This window comes from Crinia signifera, chromosome 4 (assembly GCF_055691185.1).
Source record: "Crinia signifera chromosome 4, ASM5569118v1, whole genome shotgun sequence".
In the NCBI taxonomy this organism is placed as follows: domain Eukaryota; kingdom Metazoa; phylum Chordata; class Amphibia; order Anura; family Myobatrachidae; genus Crinia; species Crinia signifera.
This window is the reverse complement of record NC_139220.1, coordinates 211956401-211981029: the sequence shown is the minus strand read 5'-3', so window position 1 is coordinate 211981029 and position 24629 is coordinate 211956401. Positions and strand designations below refer to the sequence as shown.

General features: G+C 41.3%; 1 protein-coding gene across 1 annotated transcript in view; it reads right to left on the bottom strand.

Moving 5' to 3' along the window:
• LOC146072526 (long-chain fatty acid transport protein 2-like) overlaps positions 1 to 18732 on the bottom strand; it is a 35201-nt gene extending 16469 nt beyond the window's left edge. The window contains exons 1-4 of the mRNA XM_083179744.1: positions 18255 to 18732; positions 16099 to 16308; positions 9432 to 9590; positions 1883 to 2007 (exon numbers count right to left, since the gene is read on the bottom strand). Coding sequence (XP_083035870.1) covers positions 1883 to 2007; positions 9432 to 9590; positions 16099 to 16308; positions 18255 to 18729 — 969 coding nt within the window. The 5' untranslated portion in view covers positions 18730 to 18732. The remainder of the gene's footprint in view (positions 1 to 1882; positions 2008 to 9431; positions 9591 to 16098; positions 16309 to 18254) is intronic.
• Between the last annotated feature and the right edge of the window lie 5897 nt (positions 18733 to 24629).

Sequence of the window (24629 nt, the reverse complement as noted above, 5' to 3'; positions counted from 1 at the left end):
AACGAACAGGTCTGAATCAGTCCCTTATTTTATAAACCTTGTGCTACATAAGTATTGTAGCACATCTAATTTCCAAATGGATATATAACATTATGGGTGATATGTAATAGAATGAGATATTTTGACTTTTGCGATTTTTAATTAAAAAAAAAAGTCAGAATTTGCACGTTTTCCAAAAATCGCACATGCAATAGGATGCAAATTGCGGTAAAAATCGCACTTTGTGTCAATAAAAATGCACATTTTGACCTGTCAATTTTTTCTCACACTTCAATTCGCATTCAGATGTTTTCCCATTAGAAAGTATACAACTCCCAAATGTAATAGGGTGTGATTTAAAAACAAAAAAGTTACCAAAAATCACAAAACAAACAGGCCAATTTCTAGCACACGAGTTTGACAGAATCATGCACTGACCAGTGAGATCTGTGCATGGTTCAGGCCCAAAAAATGTGTTAAAGTGAAGATAAAACAAAAAAAAATGACGTGGGGTTCCCCCTTCTGAGCATAACCAGCCCCAGGCTCATTGAACTGGTCTTGGTTTCAAAAATACAGGGGACAAAATGTAAAGGGGTTTCCCCCCTTCCCTGTATTTAAGAAACCAACATCAGGCTCTTTGACCGGTCCTGGTTAAAAAAAAAAAAGGGAGACAAAAAAACTGGGGTCCCCCATATTTTGGAACCAGCACAGGGCTCCAACAGCCATGGCCGGGGGAAACTTTTTACGTAAGGTCATCCGACCGTACCATGCGCACCATGGCTGGTCAGCCCTGGATGGGGTACCTGGGGGGGGGACCCCCTAATAGAGGTGTCCCCTCCTCCCATGATTCACCCATTCAGAGCTGAAGCCTGGGGCTGTGGATTCCGGTCTGATGTATGCAACAATAGATTCAAATACATTGCTTAATACAGTTCCCAGCATGGCGGGCATTAATATGCCTGTTGGGTATCATAGTTCACTTGTATAACGAATGTGGAAATAATAAGGCAGACACCTAGAACAGTATAAGTTTATTAACACACATTTTACACCATGAGATCACACATACATACCTTATCCAGCGCTGTGTTCTCTACCTCTGCAGCCCTGGATGGGTGAAGCCTGGGGGGATCCCTTTATTGGGGGGTCCCCACTCCCCCAGGTACCCTGTCCAAGGTTGACCAGCCACAATACACATGGTACGGATGGAGGATCTTACAGAAAAAGTGTCTTCCAGCTGTTGGAGTCTGGTGCTGCTTCCAAAATATGGGGGACCCCCAGTTTTTTGGGCCCCCATAGTTTTAGAACCGGGACCGGTCCAAGAGCTTGGTTTCTTAAATATGGGGGACTCATACACATTTTTTCCCTGTATTTTTGAAACCAGGACCGATTTAATGACCCTGGGGCTGGTTATGCTTAATACCCCACACCGTTTTTTTTTTTTGTATTTTAACTAAATACAGCACACTTCCATGTCTGCATAATTTCGCACATTTTTATGACTACAATTCGAACATTTTCATGAACAAAATTTGCTCTAAATAGTATGAGATCACATTTTTGAAATCTCAATTTGCATTCCATTACACTTCCCTGGCCATTGCCTGTCCTTGTGTTTCCTTCCTATGTCCCTATAAATTGTAAGCTTGCAGCAGGGCCCTCCTACCTCCAAGTCTGTCTGTTGTTACCCAGTTTGTGCAACGGAATCTGCTGCGCTATATAAGAAACAGTAAATAAATAAATAAAAAATGCTCATCCAATAACATGTCACTATGGATCTAACCTCATCCTTAGCAGATGCAGCCATTTCCATATGAAAAATCTTTGCACATTGCTTAAAATCAGTCGTATTTGCAATGCAGTAGAAAGCAATAATCTTTCATAACGTAATATTATCCAATACCTTAGGAGTGTTACATATGTATCGGAGTATCTCCCCAATGTAAAGGAAAGCCGTTACTTTGTATTTCCGGCAGTCATCCCAGAACTGACTGGCTGAGAATTTATTCCGTAATACACAGGTGGCTCCTGTGAACAAACAATAATTTCAGCTGAATATCTGTGTTATTGGTTACACAAATATTAATTAGTGTAGAACTTGTTAAACTACTGTAGTAGAATGTTGTTGCTGACTTATGATATGTATTGAATAAAATATTCTGTTCTTTTACTTTCACCAAAACACCTATATAATGAAAGGCTAACACTGCTCCTCACCTCTATGGGTGGATCCAAGTGTTTTACACACTGGCAGCCACTAGATGGCACATGGCAGAGCAATGCCAGTGTTGTTTGAATCGGCTGCGCACACATGCCAGCGCTGACATTACTGTTCCATCATTTTGATGCCATGGTAATTAGTATAAAATATTTACGGCACAGTTGTGAGAACAATATTGGGTACTTGTGTATTATAAGGTGCCCTGGCACGGTACAATTATTGTAAGCAATTTGGACTAGATCGCATAGCATACGTTTTGCAATGCAATGAGATGCAATCTAGTACAAAAAGTATGTGAAGCACATAAGGTGCCCATAAACATACAGATTTGTGTGCCGTGCGATTTTGGCACTTGTAGGGGATGCAATGCGTTGCGATGTACTGTACTGTGCGATTTTAGCCCTTTTTTTTTAAAGTTTATAGTCACCTAATGGGCATCGCATCGCATGTACTACAAAAGTGATGTGATGTGATGTAGCACAAAAAGTACTGCCTGCACATACTTTTTGTGCTATACAATATTGTGGCAAATGGCAGAGCAATATAACCAATGTGATGCGTTTTGAACTTTAAAAGTTCAAAATGCATGCTAGAATCGCAACGTGTATGGGCACCTATACTTTTGGAGCTGTGCGATGAGATGTGTGTGGGAGCGCGCATCTCATAGCACCCAGCAATTGTACCGTGTACATATTTTGTAAATATACAAAACAGTTCTTCTAAATATTGCGGATAGTTTAGAGTGGGAGGGGCTAAAAGTCAACTTCCAAACTACAGTTCCTGGTGCTTAAATATTATGTACATATACTGTATATAAAAAGACAATGATGTTCAATTATCAATATACTACATCCGCTGCTGCATGTGTTTTGTGAGTTAGCCCAGAGAGGACAGCCGGCTTCTCCCAGAGAGGCTATTTTAAAAGTCGGCAAGTATGGTTAACCTATATTCACAAAAGAGGGATTGGAAAGGAATGGTTTTAACACAAAGCGCTGCTGGGTGAATGTAGTGTTCTGAGTGACCCCTACTGCCCCTTGCAAAAAAAAAAAGTTACACTTTATATAAATATTATATAATATTATAATATTATATTATATACATCATTAAACATAAGTAAATAAGGCATATATAAAAGGAGAAATTAAAAATATCATATATCATGTACAGGAGAAAGGGGAAGCATAGTGTCTGGTGAGCTCACCCCAAAACACCCCATACATCACTCTCTGTTACTGCCTTAAGCCTGACGCTTCTCACTACAACTGCCAACTAACTGCAAAGTGCGTGTTCTGCTTACATGCTAACTGGCTTTATTTCTGCTACCAGCTTGTTAACCCCCTATCTTCCTGGCATGAGTTCTTAACGCTGCTGATATCTATAAGAGACTGTATTTAACTCTATACTGACTGCACTGCCTCTATTCAGGGCCGTCTTAACAGCAGTGTGGGCCCCTGGGCAAAGCAATGCACTGGGGGCCTTACCCATTCTCCCCTCCTAGGGGGGTGCTATCAGCAGCAGCTTTGATGTCCCACGGGTGGCAGGGGGTGCTCTATCTTCCACTCAACATGTAGCAGTAACTTCTGTTAATTATTTCTTTACTGCACAGGTGGTGGGAAGGTGAACACTAACGGCACAGATGAATGAAGGGTCCCTTGTAAATGACTTCCAGGGAGGTAGGGGGTGTTTTATACGCAGAGGAGGTTTAAATAATGGAGTGGGCTTAATATTCATCATTTTCTGGTGGAAGTGCAGCTTGTTTGACTGCAGATATTGCCATTATCTGGAAATAGATTTCTTAGCCTTCAATAGTATAAAAACCTAGAGTCCCAACTTTCAGGCGGTGCTGGGGACTTGGGGATCAGAGATCAGGACTGAGCCAGAGAAATCCATTGACAAAAATATAAAACTGTACACCAGACGTTTGGAGCTGGAGCGGGGACCGGCTGCTGGAAAGCTGATATCTCTGGTTCTGGGCATGATAGAGACAAGCCGCGAGTGTCGACAGAAAGAGGAGAGTCCCAGCTTTTGGAATATACTCTCAGAAAAACTCTTAACTTAAAAAATATGACTGGGAAATGCAATTAATAGGTCAGATGTGGACTGCTGCTTTGAAGTTTGATATCTCCAGTTCCCCAGGGCCGATTTTCAAAATTCTGGTATTTCTGGAAAAAGGGGATCCTCAGCTATCAGCTATACACCTGGGGCTCCTGGGCAAGTTTCCATTAAGCCCATACGAAAAGACGGCCCTGCCTCTATTAATATATGGAGGCTTTTTTTTCCCCTTTTATATTTATTTTTCAATCTACATGTGTTATATATGATATATTTTTTGTTATATACAGTATGCCTTATTTACTTATGATGAATATTTTTCTTATATATAGTGTCATTTTTTTTTTAAACAGTGTGTACAGTATATGTGGGCAGTAGGGGTCACTCAGAACATTTATTTATTATTTATTTACAGTTTCTTATATAGTGCAGCAGATTCTGTTGCGCTTTACAATTGTAAACAGAGATAAAACAAACTGGGTAACAACAGACAGACTTGGAGGTAGGAGAGCCCTGCTGCAAGCTTACAATCTATAGGGATATAGGAGAGAAACACAAGGACAGGCACCAGCTTCTAGGTCCAGAAGGTCCAGAAGGGAAGCTATATAATACATAAGTGCCTCAGAGGGTTATGCATATGGAACTTAAATATGATAGGCTTGCATGAAGAGGTGAGTTTTCAGGGAACGCTTGAAAGTTTGGAGGCTAGTGGAGAGTCTTATTGTGCATGGAAGGGCATTCCATCAGGTGGGAGCAGCCCGATGAAAGCCCTTTAATAGTGAATGGGAGCTAGTGATCCGTACAGAAGAGAGACGCAGATCTTGTGCAGAGTGGTCGAGATGGAAGATATTTTGAGATAAGTAAAGAAATATAAGCTGGTGCAGTATGGTTAATAGCTTTATACGCTAGCAGAAGGGTTTTATGTTGAATACGGTAAAACACAGGTAACCAATGGAGACACTGGCAGAGCGGATCAATGCGGAATATAAAGAGTGCATGGATAAGAGATTTAGTAGTGGCTTGTGTGAGATAGGGTCATATTTTGGATATGTTTTTTAGATGCATGTAACATGATTTGGTGACAGATTGAATGTGGGGAACAAAGGACAGTTCAGAGTCGAGGATGACCCCTAGGCAACAAGCTTGTGAAGTAGGGTTGATTGTCAAGTTGTCAACAGTGATGGAGATATCAGGATGGTAACTGTTCTTTGCTGGTGGGAATATAAGTAATTCTGTTTTGGAAATGTTGTGTTTGAGGTGGCGAGAAGACATCCAAGATGATATGGCAGAGCGGCATTCAGAGACTCGGCCCAAAACCACTCGTGACAACTCTGGGGTTGATAGATAGATTTAAATATCATCCGCATATACATGATACTGCAATCCGAAAGAGCTGATGAGTTTGTCAAGAGATACGGTATAGATTGAGAAAAGCAGAGGACCTAAGACTGAGCCTTTCAGAACTCTGACTGACAGAGGTATTGAAGAGGAGGTAGAGTCAGAGAAACAAACACTGAAAGAGTGATCAGATAGGTAAGATGTGAACCAGGAAAGGGCTGTATCATTAAGACCTAGGGAGTTAATTTTTTGTATGTATGAGAAGAGTAAGATCAACAGTGTCAAAAGCAGCAGAAAGATCTAGAAGAATAAGTAGAGATTAATGGCCTTTAGACTTGGCAGTTACCAGATCATTCACCACTTTAGTCAGAGCTGTCTCAGTGGAGTGTTGGGAACGAAAGCTGAAGCAGGTCTAATAGGGCATGAGAGTTAAGAAAGTGTGTGAGGTGAGAGTAGTCAAGTCTCTCCAGTAGCTTGGAGAGGCATGGGAGCTGAGAGATAGGACAATAGGTAGAGAGAGAGTTATGCTGGGTACACACCAGGACGACTAGGGCCCGATCCCCACAATCTAGATCCAATTTCGATCAATTGGATGTAGATTGTGTGCTGATTGGGCCCTTTTCTGACCTGGTGTGGACCGATACCGATCCGATGCGCGGTCCCGCGGGTCGGTCAGTCGTTATTGAGATCCTACCTGCTGCAGGTAGGATCTCAATGACGACCATACAGCCGGGTGCGGGTCGCCATCGGATCGGACCCGCTCACGGTGCACATCGTGAGCGGGTCGTGCCCCCCCGCGTCACCGTGAGCGGGTCGGACGAGACACTGACGACCCGCTCACGATGTGCATCGTGAGCGGGTCGTCCTGGTGTGTACCCTACATTAGGGTCAGAACTGTTTTTTTTTCAGAAGGGGATGTTGAAACAAAGAAGGAAAAGTACAAGTAGCAAGATAGATATTTCAGATTCTAGTTAAGGTTGGGACAAGCACAGGAGACAGAGTTTTAATGACTTGGGCAGGTAAAGGATTCACCCAGCAGTACTTTGTGTTAAAACCATTCCTGCTAAATATTGCACCAATTTACGTGTGGACACAAGGTTTTGTATATTTTACTGGCAGAATATTTCTTTCAGTGTTCAGTACAAAATTGCCTCAGTCATTTTTCTTCTGCCTGAAATTAACGGTTCTACAAATCTAAAAAAGAAAAAAAAGGCCATACCCATAAAACTGAGAATTACTAAAGCTAAATGATGTTGATCAAGGGTTGTTTTGGGGAACTGCACTATGTATTAGGGATAAATAATTAATTTAATTAATTACAGTGGGGATCTAACTGATTTTAATTGCAGAATTTATTTCTTATATTATACACCACATATAGCCTTTGACCACAAGGTCCTGGGCCACAATAGTGGTGTTCAGTGGTGCACCCCCGAGTTGGGCAAAGTCATTTTAACAACGAGAAAGAAAAAAGAAACTCGGGTGGGGTGCACTCTAGATCCCCTAACTACAGTTGTTCTGTTAATTTAAATTATGATTTTTTTGTACATTTTTTCTGCTGTGCACATTTTATTTATTATCAAAAATTATTTTTAATAAATATTAGTGATATTTAGTTACTAATATTGCTGTGTAAAGAGTTGAATATTCTATCTGTATCTCAACGGTGTGTGTCCACTTTTCATAAAGGAATCGGTGGGATAATAATTAACATTTATAATAACCATCATATCACCCTATCATATACACCATAGGTTTTACCGGTGTTTCACTCACAGGAGTGATGGTAAGGTTTTAATCATAGGTCAACAGAAATTTCACACACCAAAACAAATAAAGTATATACACATATTTTACATATATACAAAGTGGACACAAGCTGTCGACATATATCTCTGTACTGTCCTTTATGGTTAAGATTCCTGTCTACAGAATAAACCATCACCTTGTAATCTAAATAGCAACAAAGTTTGGCTATCCGAGACAAGCCAATTATATATACTGCTGAAACAACATTTTCTCCAGTTACTAATAGCGTACACACTGGTTTTTGTGTGTGCACTCAGATTGCATCTATCACTGTGAGATTGGAGGTGCCGTCAATTTGGGACTGCACCCAGCATTTATTTGCGCAGGCAATATAGTGATATAAATGGCAAAGTACGCTTGATGTTCTGCATGCGGGAACGAACATATTGTGCTGTCGAAAGGGGCCCCCTCTCTCCTTCTCCCCGCATATTGCTAACCCATTGTGGGTATTCAGTGTGGGGAAGTGGCTGCAACCCATACATAGGGGATACATAGTTGCAACTGAGAGGGATCCATTGATGCATGGTTACATAAGTTACAAAATTCTCCTGTCTCGGATAGCCAAACTTTGTTGGTATTTAGATTACAAGGTGATGGTTTATTCTGTAGACAGGAATCTTAACCATTAAGGACAGTACAGAGATATATGTCGACAGCTTGTGTCCACTTTGTATATATGTAAAATATGTGTATATACTTTATTTGTTTTGGTGTGTGAAATTTCTGTTGACCTATGATTAAAACCTTACCATCACTCCTGTGAGTGAAACACCGGTAAAACCTATGGTGTATATGATAGGGTGATATGATGGTTATTATAATTGTTAATTATTATCACACCGATTCCTTTATGAAAAGTGGACACACACCGTTGAGATACCGGTGTTTGATTTAATTACCTTTATAGAAATCGCTGGGATTTGAATATTCAACTCTTTACACAGCAATATTATTAACTAAATATCACTAATATTTATTAAAAATAATTTTTGATAATAAATAAAATAAAATGTGCACAGCAGAAAAAATGTACAAAAAAATCATAATTTAAATTAACAGAACAACTGTAGTTAGGGGATCTAGAGTGCACCCCACCCGAGTTTCTTTTTTCTTTCTCGTTGTTAAAGCTAAATGATGGAAGCCGGAAATGCCTATGAATCCCCTTCACCACCTGCCAACCACATGTCTCAGGTCTCCCTGTTTTAGCCTGTATAATATATGGGTTATTCTGGTTCATTTGCAAGGTTGACAGGGACCAAAGATCGACAGACTGTCATCCTTTGGACCCTGTCGACCTTTTCACTGTCGACCATTCGACCCTGTCAACCTTTTGACCCTGTTGACCATTTGACTGTCAACCATTAGTGGTCGACCATATGACTGTACACCTAGACATTGTAGATCTAATATACCATAACCACACTTAGACGGTGTCCATGTACATATATTGATTTTTCATGTCAACATTTTACTTGTGTTGTTAGTTTTGTCAAAGTCTAACTAATGTATGTTTAACTTTTGTCAATGTCTGACTAATGCATGTCTAACTTTTGTCAGTGTCTGACTAATGCATGTCTAACTTTTGTCAGTGTCTGACTAATGCATGTCTAACTTTTAGTGTCTACCTATTGAATGTCTGACTAGACATTGTCTGTCAGCCGTCTGGAACCTGTATGGTAAGCCTAGTTATGTAAATTGTAATTAATGATTCTTCCACAACATGTGTGGCCAAACCTGTCCTCAAGATCTACCAACAGTCCATGTAGGAATGAATGCAGCAGGTTGGAAAATGTGACAGTTAGTAATGACTACAGCTGTGCACCAGCTAGGGGATTTGGAAAACGTGGACCGTTGCTAGATCTCAAGGACCGGTTTGGCCACCCCTGTTCCACAATATTTCCATGTACAGTATTCATCAGGCTGTTTAAAAAAATACCCATATTAGGCAAACCAGGCCCACATGGTTACTCTTGCAGAATGAAGCTAGATTTGACAGTGACTTGCTTTTTCTCCTAGGCCTAGTTCGGTGTACCTTGTTGAATGCATCCACGAACACCAATTAAAAGGCCAGAGCTGTGGTACAAAGGCAGTGATATGTAGTATACATCCTTGCATGTAACTCCGGAGATTGTAGTTAATGAGGAGCTTGATAAAAGACGGTTTTGATTGATAACGGCTGCCTTAGGGAGACCTGGAAGAGATGTACATCATAGAATTCATCATCACAAATAGTGTGATAAATAATATTCATATCTTAGCTGTATTAGGTCATTCTTAAAGGCTGGCCATTTCTAGCAAATGCAACTAGTATTTACCCAGCATGCAAAAAAAAAATGTATTTGCACCCCTTGCGTTACTCAGACCTGGGTGATTAAGCAGAGCCCTGCGATCGGATGGCCCAGACAGAGTGACATTATACACAAAGACTATATCAGATGCAATAGATAAACTTATATTAAAAACCACATAAATGCTTCTCCAATATGCTGCTCCCATGTGTAACCTGGAGAGTTACTAGAGTAGAAAATTATAATAGTGAGCAGTGGCGGTTTTTACCTATCGGCTGCACACCCCCCCCCCCCCAGGTAAAATCCGCCGCTGTTCTCTGCCTAAGTGAAGCCAGATGCAGTCTGTGAGACTACTCTGGCTTCACTGTGACTGGCAGTGATTTCCTATTGGAAATCTGACCGGCCAGTCACCCATGGCAGTCCCATTGGGAGTTCCCTCCAGGACGCCTCTACATGGGCTGCTGAGTGGCAGCCCATTAAACCGGGTCCCGCGCTTGTACACTGCGAGGGTGATACTGCGAATTCGCCGGACCCGGGACCCTGAATATGCCTTCGGGGGCTGCTGCATAAGCAGCTCACAGAGGCTGGGGGCCAGCGCATGTGCAATACTCAAGAGGCTACTGCGCATGTGCCAGCTGCACGACGGGGACCAGATTCAGCACAGCTGAGGGGACCAGGAACGCAGCAGCAGAGGCAGCACCCCTCCTCTGGAGAGGTAAGAGCCGCTGCTGATAGTGAGTGAAAACCCGCCCTGTGCAAGTCTGCAAATGGCTTGCCAAAATCACACCCAAAAATCAATCCATTTGCCACTGTGTGCAGTCTGTGCATAACCTACCCTGCCTGTGCAATAGACAGAGACTGATTGAGGCCGGAGCTCACACTACAGACTCCTGAATGCCCTCATGCATGCATGCTAAAATGTGGACGCTTGCGTAGTCATTCGATGATCGTCCGCCATGCGAAACCGCAGGGCTGCAATAAGGTCTGAATAACCCCCATGGTTTTTTTCCAGTTACTGACTTTTCTTTTTTTATCCCAACTGAGAATCTGTCCCAATATTTGACTAAGCATGCTCTGGATTGCCATTTGGTACTGTGTTTTTCAACTAATTTCTTAGTTTATTTTTGAATAATTATGGGCCAGATGTATCAAGCTTCAAAAAGTGATAAAGTGGAGCATGATAAAGAACCAGCCAACCAGCTCCTTCTGTATCTTTTATCCTATCTCCTATCATTTTTCATACCCAGCCTGAAACATGGTACAGTAGTTCGGAGCTGATTGGCTGACTGTTTATCACTCTCCACTTTTTGACGCTTTATACATCTGGCCCTTATTAGTAAGCTAAAAATAGATGTAAAAATAATAAACAGATAAATGTTATTAAATATTGATAAAACATTGCAAGATAGGTACACAAAATAGTAATTATTCCATCTGAGTGGGAAATAATTAGCATCAGGCACTTAAACCATTTATGGCCATATTAACCATAACAATTTTTTTCCCTATCCTATGTATTCTTTATTTAGTTTTTGCATACTGTATGATATCAGTAATTTGTCCCATGCTGTTGATCAGGAAATAATACATGTTGACATGCTGTAATGCTCGGCATGTCGACATTGACCACATTCATTATATTGGCACTAATGAAATGCTGACATGATTAGAAAATGTCACTGGTCACATTTTCACACTGGGAACATGTCAACATTCTACAATGTCAACAATTTCAATGTTGACATTATTACTTTGGAAATGGTGGTGTCAACATTGTGAATGTTGACATATAATTGCATGGGCAGCATGGATGGTGTAATGGTTAGCATTACTGCCTCACAGCGCTGAGGTCATGGGTTCGATTCCCACCATGGCTCTAACTTTGTGGAGTTTGTATATTCTCCCTGTGTTTGCATGGGTTTACTCCGGGTACTCTGGTTTCCACCCACAATCCAAAAATATACAGGTAGGTTAATTGACTTCCAACAAATGTAACCCTACAATGCCTGTGTGTGTGTACATGTGGTAGGGAATATAGATTGTAAGCTCCAATGGGCAGGGACTGATGTGAGTAAAATATTCGGTACTTATGAGTTATCTGGGCGCCCGATTTTTTGATTGTATGCCTTAAGTTAAGGCATACAATCAGATGCGATGCGATGCGATATCGCATCGCATCGCATGCGACCATCGGATGCGATGCCCCGATTTTTCCATAGGAATCAATGTTAAAATGGACTGAGTCCATTTTAACATGGAATTCAATGGGAAAAAGGGGTCCTTTTCATACCCCTACTATCCAAGTGGGCATGGAGTTGGATATAAACCTGTGGCGAGCGTAGCGAGCCACCGAGCCCGAAGCGTGGCGAGCGAAGCGAGCCCCGCGAGGGGACGGTATTCTGTGTCCCCTCGCGGGGCTCGCTACGCTCGCCACGCTTCGGGCTCGGTGGCTCGCTACGCTCGCCACAGGTTTATATCCAACTCCATGCCCACTTGGATAGTAGGGGTATGAAAAGGACCCCTTTTTCCCATTGAATTCCATGTTAAAATGGACTCAGTCCATTTTAACATTGATTCCTATGGAAAAATCGGGTCATCGCATCGCATCGCATCCGATGGTCGCATGCGATGCGATGCGATGTGCCCGATCCGACCCGATTTAGAAATCGGGCGCCCAGATAACTCACAAGTACCAAATATTCTATATAAGAAACTGTTAATAAAATAAAATAAATAATATTATATTTCCTAAAAACTTATTTGGTTTATCAGAACAGTATTGGAGACCTCAAATATTCACACCCAGTTCCAACAGAGAATTAATATAGAAGATTGTGTATTAAATGGTTACTGAAGAGTTTTAGGATGAATGTACTATTACTGTATAACTGGATTTCTGAAATGGTACTATCACACCAATGATCCCAATATATCATCACCCCGGCCCCATGGCTTGGAAGAGACCTGTTACTTTTTGATTGAGCCTGTAGTCCAGGCATTCCCAACCACAGTCCTCAAGGCACATCAACAGTGCAGGTTTTCTAGATATCCAGGCTTGAGCACAGGTGACTTAATTAGTATCTGAGGGATTCTGATTAAACCATCTGTGCTGAAGCCTGGATATCACTAAAACCTGCACTGTTGGTGTGCCTTGAGGACCGTGCTTGGGAATGCCTATGGAAATTGGGAACGCTGTTTCTAACTCACCATTAAGACAGTGGAACCATCATTCGTGGTCTTCTTGTTATAATACACTGCTCAAAAAAATAAAGGGAACACTAACATTACACATCCCAGATCTGAATGAATGAAATATTCTTATTAAATACTTTATTCTTTATATAGTTGAATGTGCTGACAACAAAATCACACAAAAATTATCAATGAAAATCAAATTTATTAACCCATGTAGGTCTGGATTTGGAGTCACACTCCAACACAAAAACACACTACAGGCTGATCCAACTTTGATGTAATGTCCTTAACACAAGTCAAAATGAGGCTCAGTAGTGTGTGTGGCCTCCACGTGCCTGTATGACCTCCCTATAATGCCTGGGCATGCTCCTGATGAGGTGGCGGATGGTCTCCTGAGGGATCTCCTCCCAGACCTGGACTAATGCATCCGCCAACTCCTGGACAGTTTGTGGTGCAACGTGGCGTTGGTGGATGGAGCGAGACATGATGTCCCAGATGTGCTCAATTGGATTCAGGTCTGGGGAATGGGCGGGCCAGTCCATAGTATCAATGCCTTCATCTTGCAGGAACTGCTGACCCACTCTAGCCATATGAGGTATAGCACTGTCTTGAATTAGGAGGAACCGAAGGCCAACCGCACCAACATATGGTCTCACAAGGGGTCTGAGGATCCCATCTCGGTACCTAATGGCAGTCAGGTGAGCATATGGAGGACTGAGTGGCCCCCCAAAGAAATGCCAGCCCACACCAATACTAACCCACTGCCAAACTGGTCATGCTGGAGGATGTTGCAGGCAGAAGAACGTTCTCCTTGGCATCTCCAGACTCTGTCACGTCTGTCACGTGCTCAGTGTGAACCTGCTTTTATCTGTGAAGAGCACAGGGCGCCAGTGGGGAATTTGCCAATCTTGGTGTTCTCTGTCAAATGCTAAATGTCCTGCATGGTGTTGGACTGTAAGCACAACCCCCACCTCCTCATGGAGTTTGTTTTTGACCATTTTTGTAGACACATGTACATTTGTGACCTGCTGGAGGTAATTTTGCAGGGATCTGGCAGTGCTCCTCCTGTTCCTCCTTGCACAAAGGTGGAGATAGCGGTCCTACTGCTGGGTTGTTGGCCTCCTACACATCTCCTGATGTACTGGCCTGTCTCCTGGTAGCGCCTCCATGCTCTGGACACTACGCTGACCGACACAGCAAACCTTCTTGCCACAGCTTGCATTGATGTGCCATCCTGGATGAGCTGCACTACCTGAGCCATTTGTGTGGGTTGTAGACTCCGTCTCATGCTACCACTAGAGTGAAAGCACCGCCAGTTTTCAAAAGTGACCAAAACATTGGCCAGAAAGCATAGGAGCTGAGAAGAGGTCTGTGGTCACCACCTGCAGAACAACTCCTTTATTGGGGGGTCTTGCTAATTGCCTATAATTTCCACCTGTTGTCTATTCCATTTGCACAACAGCAAGCAAAATTGATTGTCAATCAGTGTTGCTTCCTAAGTGGACATTTTGATTTCACAGAAGTGTGATTACCTTGGAGTTACATTGTGTTGTTTAAGTGTTCCCTTTATTTTTTTGAGCAGTGTATATCAGGAATCAACCAAATATGAGTAATAATAGGGCTGTTTGTTCAGTTTTGGGAACACACGGCCAGATTTAACTTATTTATTGGGTTGTGCAAATATTATTTGAAGTGTTTTTAACTTTTATTACCATAAACTTTAGATTAATTATTATTATTATAATTATTAGGTACTTATGTAGTAACTGGGCTGCCGATTTCTAAATCGGGTCGGATCGGGAGATCGCATCGCATCGCATGCGACCATGCGATTCGATGCGATGCGATGCGATGCGATGACCCGATTTTTCCATAGGAATCAATGTTAAAATGGACTGAGTCCATTTTAACATGGAATTCAATGGGAAAAATGGGTCCTTTTCATACCCCTACTATCCAAGTGGGCATGGAGTTGGATATAAACCTGTGGCGAGCGTAGCGAGCCACCGAGCCCGAAGCGTGGCGAGCGAAGCGAGCCCCGCGAGGGGACGAATACCGTCCCCTCGCGGGGCTCGCTTCGCTCGCCACGCTTCGGGCTCGGTGGCTCGCTACGCTCGCCACAGGTTTATATCCAACTCCATGCCCACTTGGATAGTAGGGGTATGAAAAGGACCCATTTTTCCATAGGAATCATTTTAACATTGATTCCTATGGAAAAATCGGGTCATCGCATCCGATATCGCATCCGATATCGGATGCGATGCGATATCGCATCGCATCGCATCTGATTGTATGCCTTAACTTAAGGCATACAATCAAAAAATCGGCAGCCCAGATACTACATAAGTACCAATTATTATTATTATTATTAAATTATATAGATTATATAGTTATTCAAGCACATTTTTTCTTTGATATTTTCATCAAACAAAATACAGTAGGCTGTTCCACATCTAATTCTAGCACCAAACCTATTTATAAAAGCCTCAGAAATAATAAGCTTAAATGTTGCATGATTGTGCTAGGTTACACATCTAGGCCCTGATTCTGGTTGACTCGCTTGAGCGCTAATTTGCACCCTTATGAGTCAACCAGAACCTGCCCATGGTGGTACACCTGCCCCCCTTCGCACACTGGGTTCGTTCGCCCAGCATGCGAATGGATGTTTTACATAAACATCCATTTGCATGCCATTGGGAACCTCCCCCATCTTACGATGGTTGCCGACCATCAAATGGATGTTTTAGGCGCACGCACATGTAAGGGTGATCCAGACCACTCTCACATATGCGTGTAGAAATCCAGGTAATTGGACTGGCAGCTGACATCTGGTTATGTCAGCTGTCCTCCGCCCCCCGCATGTGTGTCACAAACGCATTAGCATGTGTATGCCCAGCGTTTTCATGGGAACACCCATGAAATGCTGGGTGTTCACATATGCTAATGAGCCTGCCCGCCTTCCCACGCGCCTCTGCACCCCCCGCTCAAATTTTTTTGCTGAGTTCACACACACCCAGCGTATACACATGTGCAGAAATGTTGCTGAACATGCGCATACGCAACAGATCAGTCCACCTTGCCAATTCGCGCAAGATTAAGTCAACCAAAATATTGGCCCTAGTGTAACATGATGTAACTGATATTAGAGCAATGCATTAAAGTTGCCTAATTATTCCCAGTATGAATAAAAAAAGACAAAGTAATGAAATAGGTTACCTGTAGTTCCGGATGTGTATATATACAAAGCTGGGGATTTTGTGGTAAGATCTGATCTAAGAGATACAGGAACTGGCTCCTCAGAAGCAGCTTCCACTTTGTCAAGTAGACTGAGAACTCCATCAGTGCTGGATTCTCTGCTCAGGTAAAACACCTGCACTCCTTCCTCTGCCAGCGCAGGTAACACTTCCTCCACAGCACTCTTCAGTTCTTGTCACAACAAAAGAGGTGTTATTATGAAGGCCGAACCACAAACACCAATTTCCTTTACTGCTTATGTACTGCATGTAATGTTACATTTAAAAAAAAAACAATGCTATAGTATCAAGGGTGCAGGCTGTCATCTTCAAAAATGTATGGCTTTTTAAAAACAGCTTAATAGAAATACAAGAGTTACCATATATACTCGAGTATATGCCTACTTTTTCAGAACATTTTTTATGCTGAAAAAGCCCCCCTCGGCTTATACTCAAGTACTCAATAAGTTTTCCCAGTTTTTTTGTGGTAAAATTAGGTGCCTCGGCTTATATTCGGGTCGACTTATACTCGAGTATATACGGTAACCACATGTAAAGACAATTTGTAGAGACTCTGTGATACCAGACAAAGGAGCATTGACCATATGCTTTATTGGGGCTTCTCTCTTGACGGGGACATCAGGGATTTGAGGTGAGTATTTCAGGAATGTATTTGTTTAGCAAAAATAAATTTTGGACTCGTGGATGTTTTCCTGTAATCACTGTTTTGCCTGTTGATGGATGTGACACAGCACTTGACAGTTCACACTTGTCACATGCACAATATAGTCACTGGCTGTGTGGTTGCTATGGTGGAGGTAATTCATCATGGAGGTGACAGTCACATGTGAGAAGAGTTTATGGGATGATACTTTTATGTATAGTAGCATTAAGCTGCGTACACGTAGGATTATATTTTTATTGATGTGCCCAATTCTGACTGATCAGGACTTAACATTACTGGACACTTTTTGGCATCTTTTATGGTCCTTCTCTACAGTCCACACTTTATGGACAGGTGATTAGGGTCATTGTATATAACGCAATCTCACAATCTGTTCTTACTCCCAATGTCTGTATCTTGGGGATCCTGCCCAGATACATATTTACACTTCATTGTGGTCCAAGGCAAGTTACCGATTTGGGGCCACCCTCCCTGCATCAATCCATTGCACTATACTTTTGTTCCTGATTCATGCCCGTCACATTATTTGTCATTTTACTGCCTTATAGCAATGCCCATTACACATTATGCCACACACTGTAATGCCCCTTATACATAATGCCTCAAAACGCTATGCCCCTTACACATTACCAATTGCACTGTAATGCCACTTACACAGTACGCCACGCACTGTAATGTCCCTTACACATTATGCACAACACCGTAATGTCCCTTACATTATGGCACAGACCACAATGCCACTTTTCAAATGATGCCACACACTGCAATGTCCGGTACTTATGTAATATCTGGGCTCCCGTTTTTCTTATGACACCGCGTACCCTCGCGGGGCTCGCTGCGCTCGCCACGCTTCGGGCACGGTGGCTCGCTGCGCTCACCACACTATATAAAATCAACTCCATGCGTAATTGGATAGTAGGGGTATGAAAAAATGGGGTGCATTTAACATGGGAGCCCAGATAATACATAAGTACCCAATGTCCCTTACACATTACCCACACATTGCAATGCCCCTTAGACATTAGGTCAAACACTGCAATGCCCTTTACACATTACGCCACACAAGGTAATTGAATTGGCCTCTAAGTTTATGAGGGTTCATATATATTTAATGCACAAAGGGTCGACCATATACATGCAGTATATAATCTGTTCACATTTCACCAAGCTCAAAATGGATTAAATCAAATCTAGTGATATCGATATTATTCATATAATTTAGTAAAGTTGCACAATGTGTGCCCAGCTTTAGATGTTGATATATAATACAGTGAAAAGAGTGGAGCAACCAATAAAAAAAAAAAAAAGCATTTATCGAGTTCATTTTGTAAGGTGGTATATACTGAAGAAGCTGACTGGTTGCTATTGGCAACTTCTCCACTTTACTAGTCTTTTCACTGCTTGAAACAGTACATCAACCTCTTAATAGTTTGGTCTTAATGCTTGTCTCTTACCTGGGGCAGCAATAAGAACTTTTGCACCACTGCACTTGAAGCAATGGAGAAATGATCCTGCACGTATATTGTAGTTCAGACAAGCCATTGGGCATCCTAATTTGGCTAGTGCCAACCAAAGCCAAACATATGCAGGATCATTGCTCATGAATATACCAACGCAGTCCCCCTTTTTCAGCTTTGCAAATTGTCGTAAAGCCCATGCCGCTTGGTTACTTTTAAGATCTATCTCCTTGTAGGTATAGGACTGGTCTTGGTAAAAAATAAATGTCTGGTCCGGTCTTATGGAAACCTGTTTTAAAAACATATCCACCATGCCACAAGATGGACTGCAGTTCACATCTTTATTTAACTTCCTCCCACAGTTGATGACTCTGAGAAAGAACATTAAGTCCTGCCACAAGTAGGAGAAGAAAACTCGTTTCAGAATCCATAGTAGTGGTATACCAAGCAGAGCTGACGGTAGTGCAGACATCTTGTAGAACAGGAAAGTGGAGCGTACTGTGGAAGAGATCACATACAATTAAACCGGGAAAGGTGTGTTCTGTAAAGTAATTGTGTTGCAAATAATGTTGTGGTGTACTCTGAAGAGATTGCAATTCATACCTTTAACCCTTTCAAGTCCAACGTCTAGTCAAGCTCAACAGTCCTAGAGCTAGTAGCAGATCCAATGGTGAGTCCCTTTAAAATAAAAACATTAACATTGTTTAACATTCAATGTAGACCATTTTGAATTTAAAAAAAAATTACAATTAATTTGAATATTTGGTACTTATGTAGTATCTGGGCTGCCGATTTTTTGATTGTATGCCTTAAGTTAAGGCATACAATCAGATGCGATGCGATGCGATATCGCATCGCATACGACCATATCGCATGCGATGCGATGCGATGACCCGATTTTTCCATAGGATTCAATGTTAAAATGGACTGAGTCCATTTCAACATGGAATTCAATGGGAAAAAGGGGTCCTTTTCATACCCCTACTATCCAAGTGGGCATGGAGTTGGATATAAACCTGTGGCGAGCGTAGCGAGCCACCGAGCCCGAAGCGTGGCGAGCGAAGCGAGCCCCGCGAGGGGACGGTATTCTGTGTCCCCTCGCGGGGCTCGCTACGCTCGCCACGCTTCGGGCTCGGTGGCTCGCTACGCTCGCCACAGGTTTATATCCAACTCCATGCCCACTTGGATAGTAGGGGTATGAAAAGGACCCCTTTTCCCATTGAATTCCATGTTGAAATGGACTCAGTCCATTTTAACATTGAATCCTATGGAAAAATCGGGTCCATCGCATCGCATCGCATGCGATATGGTCGGGTGCGATGCGATGCGATGGACCCGATTTCAAAATCGGCAGCCCAGTTACTACATAAGTACCTATTTTTTTTTAGGATAGGAGCTGTTTCAATTGTCTGTTTTTAAATATCCCCCTTTTTTACTGTATAAATAAATTTACCTAGATATTTTTACCCACATACAGTGACTATTTTTTGGCATATATATATTTTTTTATATTGCTAACTATAGTTAATTAAGCTACGTATCGTGGTTCCAGGTCCATACTTGACATCGGCAAACCTTGTTTTAATAAGTGCAGGTTGCACTATCTATATTATATATATTTAAAGAGCAATTGTCGCCGCATCCTCATCTATTGAACATATATATATATATATATATATATATATATATATATAATTTATTTATTAACAGTTTCTTATATAATGCACACATATTCTGCAATGCTTTACAGAGAATATTTGAACATTCACATCAGTCCCTGCCCCAGTGAAGCTTACAATCTATATTCCCTACCATATGTACACGCACACAGTCATTCTAGGGTTAATTTGTTGGGAGCCAATTAGCCTACCAGTATATTTTTGGATTGTGGGAGGAAACCAGAGTACCCGGAGGAAACCCACGCAAGTATGGGGAGAATATACAAACTCTGCACAGTTAGAGCCATGGTGGGAATCAAACCCATGACCGCAGCGCTGTGAGGCAGTAATGCTAACCATTACCGGAGAATATGGAGGAGAATATTATTTTGATTGTAAAAATTTATCTCACTAAACACTGACTTTTACCCCTTAGTTGGAGTTTAATGTGTAGTTTATTTTGTTTTACACTCTATTCTTTTTTTTATTATTACATTGTTTTATTGAATGATTTTCAGAGTTATACATATATGCACTTATTCATTCCTATACATAGAGTGGGGTGGGTAAAGGGATAAACAGAAAAAAGAACAGGGAAGGTTAGGGTAGGGAAAGGGAAATACACAGTGACTTTTTGCAGCTTCACTCAATTTACAGAGATTCTTCCGTTATATATACCATATATACTCGAGTATAAGCCTACTTTTTCAGAACATTTTTTATGCTGAAAAAGCCCCCCTCGGCTTATACTCGAGTGAGGGTCCCACTTGAGTCAATAAGTTTTCCCATTTTTTGTTGTTGTAAAATTAGGTGCCTTGGCTTATATTCGGGTCGACTTACATATCTATCATTTTCTAGAATCATAAATAACTCTCTTCATTCTCTGCTATTTTTAAGCCATTTATTCCATTTTATGTAAATAGGGGTGGGAAACTATGGTACTTTAACCATGGTGACCATATACTTCTAAAGGATTGATCGTTATCTTCTACAATACTGGCCATATATTCGATATGGTATACGTCCCAGATTCCAGCCATTATTGCTGTTCTGGATGGGATAGTCTGTGTTTCCCAGTGTGATGCAATCTTTATTTTAAGAGCACTGGTCATATACCATATGAGTTTTTGTGTTGCTTTCTGTATCCTTGGGACTTTTTGCGGGAGAAGAAGGTACGCCGGCATAAAAGGTATATCAATCTCTGTAACCTGTGTTATTAATCTATGAATATATTTCCACATTCCTACAACTTTGAGACATTTATAGAAAATATGAAGCAGGGTACCTCTTTGTCCACACTCCCTCCAACACCGATCTGATGTATTTGGGTATATGCATGCGAATTTCTCTGGTGTCATGTACCATCTTGTGTATAATTTGAAGGCATTCTCTCTATATCGTGTTGAGGGGGAGACCGATACCAGGTTTTGTTTAACCTGTTCTCATTTCTCTACCTCTAGTTGTATTCCTAAATCTCTTTCCCAAGCCAATTCGTGAGGCGTCCAAATGGGGTTACCGTAATTAAGCATAAATTGATAAATTATAGATATAAGGCCTTTAGAGGATTTTGTTTGTACCTCTTCAAAGGTCGGGAATATATCTGTTATAGCAATATCACTAATAAATAGTAAGGTAGTATTATTCCAAAATTTAAAAAATTGGCCCTCTTTTCCAGCTGGAATTAGAGCCGGTGGAGACGATAGCATCCCATAATACTTTGTCAGTCTGTCCCATATTGAGAGTGTAAATGAGATCACTGCTGATTCCTTTGTATTTTCAGGATGTGACTTCCTTGGGATCCATAACAGCGTGGAGGCGGAATACATTTGTAAATACTCCGACTCCAGCTGGACCCATCTTCGTGTACCTATATCTGAATGCCATATGACTGCTTGTGAGATGTGAACTGCATAATAATATAATTTTAAATTTGGGACCCCTAGTCCTCCCTCTTTTGTTCCTTTATGTAATGTTTTTAAGCGTATTCTCGTTTTTTTCCTGCCCACAAAAACCGTGTGCATATTTTATGTAAATTCTGAAATATTAACACCGGTATCCTTATTAGTAGGGCTTGAAAAAGGTATAGTAACCGAGGAAGCACATTCATCTTTAGTACATTTGCTCTACCGGTCCATGATATAAACTGTTCCATCCACCTGCCAAGGTCTTTAGAAATATCGGATATTATTTTTGGATAATTAGTTTCATATAATTGATGATACTGTCTAGTTAGGTATATCCCCAGATATTTAAATCAAGATTTTTTCCATTCGAATTGAAAAGTGGAGGCAATGTCCTTTTTTAATTGCAAAGGGAGGTAGATATCTAAGACTTCTGTTTTTATCGGATTGATCTTAAAATTATATTCGGGGATTTGAAAGTGTAAGGAGGATATCGTCTGCATACAGTGAAGATTTATATTCTTGTGCTCCTATTATAATTCCCTTAATATCTATAGAGTTTCGCATTTTGGCTGCTAGCGGCTCTATCATGAGGGCGAAAATTAAAGGAGATAGCGGGCATCCCTGTCTTGTTCCATTTTTTATTGAAAATGGAGTCTATCTGAGCCCGTTTACCAATACCGTCGCTACCGGTGCTGTATATAAAGCTTGGAGTGTCCTGTAACCCCGAAATACAAAGTGTGCGATTCATATAGACCCATGAAACTCGGTCAAATGCCTTCTCAGCGTCCAAACTCATTATCAGGGAAGGTATTTTAGACCCATCTATATAATTAATAGTATCGATCGCTCTTCTGATGTTATCAGAGGCTTGTCTATTCGGTATAAATCCCACCTGGTCAGGGTGGACCAGGAGGGAGATCACCTTCGCTAAGCAATTTGCTAATATTTTAGCAAACAATTTTAGGTCCGAATTTAATAATGAGATTGGACGATAACTGCTACACACTGTTGGGTCTATTCCCTCTTTGGGCAATACTATCATTTCTGCACTAGTCAAAGCTATATCACATTTTTGTTCTTGTAATATTCCATTAAAAAGGGTTTTCAAGTTTGGGATCAGAATCGTTCTAAATTTCTTATAATATATAGCTGGCAGACCGTCTGGGCCTGGTGCAGATGAATTCTTCATAGATTTAATTGTAGATTCGATCTCTTCACTTGAAATCTCTTTATCTAAGGTTTGACATTGGGATTCAGAGAGTTTTGGGAGGGAACATGTATCAAGGAAATTATCTGTGGATAATCGTAGAATCTCTTCCTCTATTGGACTTTGGATATTATATAATGCTTGATAATATTCTCTGAAGCACTGCGCAATCTTTTGGGGGTCAAATAATGTATTATTTTGTGTATCTTTTATTGATAATATACGATCTCTCCTTTTACGGTCCAGTAACCGACGTGCCAACATTGCCTCTGCTTTATCTCCTTTTGCATAAAATTTGTATTTTAACCATCTCATAGTTTTTGCTACTTTTGCCGATTGAATCTGGTATAATTGACTCTTTAATGCTAATAATTTACTGTAAATCGAACTTTGGATGTCTGTTGATGTTTTATTGTTAACTCTTCTATCTGTTTCTCCAAGTCCGCACAGATTTTCTGATCTTTTAATTTTTGTGTTTTGGCCAGAGAAATAAAGTGACCTCTAATAGTGGCCTTATGTGCTTCCCAAATAATTGGTGTGGGTATTTCCTCTGTCGTATTTAGTTCAAAATATTCTTTCAATGTTTTTTCTATTTGTGTTACATATTCCTTTTTCAAAAGAAGTGAAGAGTTTAGTCTCCACCTGAAGACAGAAGAAAAAGTTTGTGAAAACTGAATAGTCATGGAGATAGCTAAATGATCAGACCAAACTACAGGGTTAACCCAAGCTTTCCCTAACCCTGATACCGTATTGGAAGCTACTAGCAACAGGTCAAGTCTAGAGTGTACTCTATGAGGGATAGAGTAATGTGTATAGGTTCGTTCTGCTGGGTACAATACCCTCCAGGCATCAAATAAACCATTTGAAGGCCACGTTGTCAGAGGTTTTAGCACATCTTCGCACGCTGCCTACCAAAGCAGACCTTCCATCCAAAAAAGATTTCCTTGACCTAGAACAGACGCTACGTGAAACAATAAAAGTGGAAATCTCATCAATTCAATCTGACCTAAACCAAACGACTCAACGTGTCGCTGAACTAGAGGACCTGACAGGAGACGTGGCCAATTACCAAGACAAACTCTATGAAATAGCTTCTGTCCATGCACAAGAATTAAAGCTCCTACAGCGCCGTCTAGACGACATGGACAACAGGGGAAGGAGGAATAATTTACGGGTCAGAGGTCTGTCTGAAGACATACAAGGAGCTGGTATGATTGATGCCCTCACAAAAATCTTTAATGAAATAACTGAGGCCGCACCAGATCACACCATCCTTTTTGATCGTGCCCACCGTGCTTTGAGACCCAGAGGCCTGCAGTCTGAAAAGCCTAGAGATGTCATCTGCCGGCTCCACTACCATAGGGAACGCGAAGACATCCTAAATAAAGCCCGTAAGCTAGAAGCTATTGAATTCAATGGCGACAAGATTCAAATATTCCCAGACCTCTCTTGGAGCACCCTCCAACAAAGACGCCTACTCAAGCCTCTTACTGACCTGCTCAAACAGAAGAACATCAGATTTTGATGGAGTTTTCCATTAAGTATCCAAGCGTCACATGAAGGCAAACAGGTGACACTACAGACTCCGGAGGACCTGGACCCG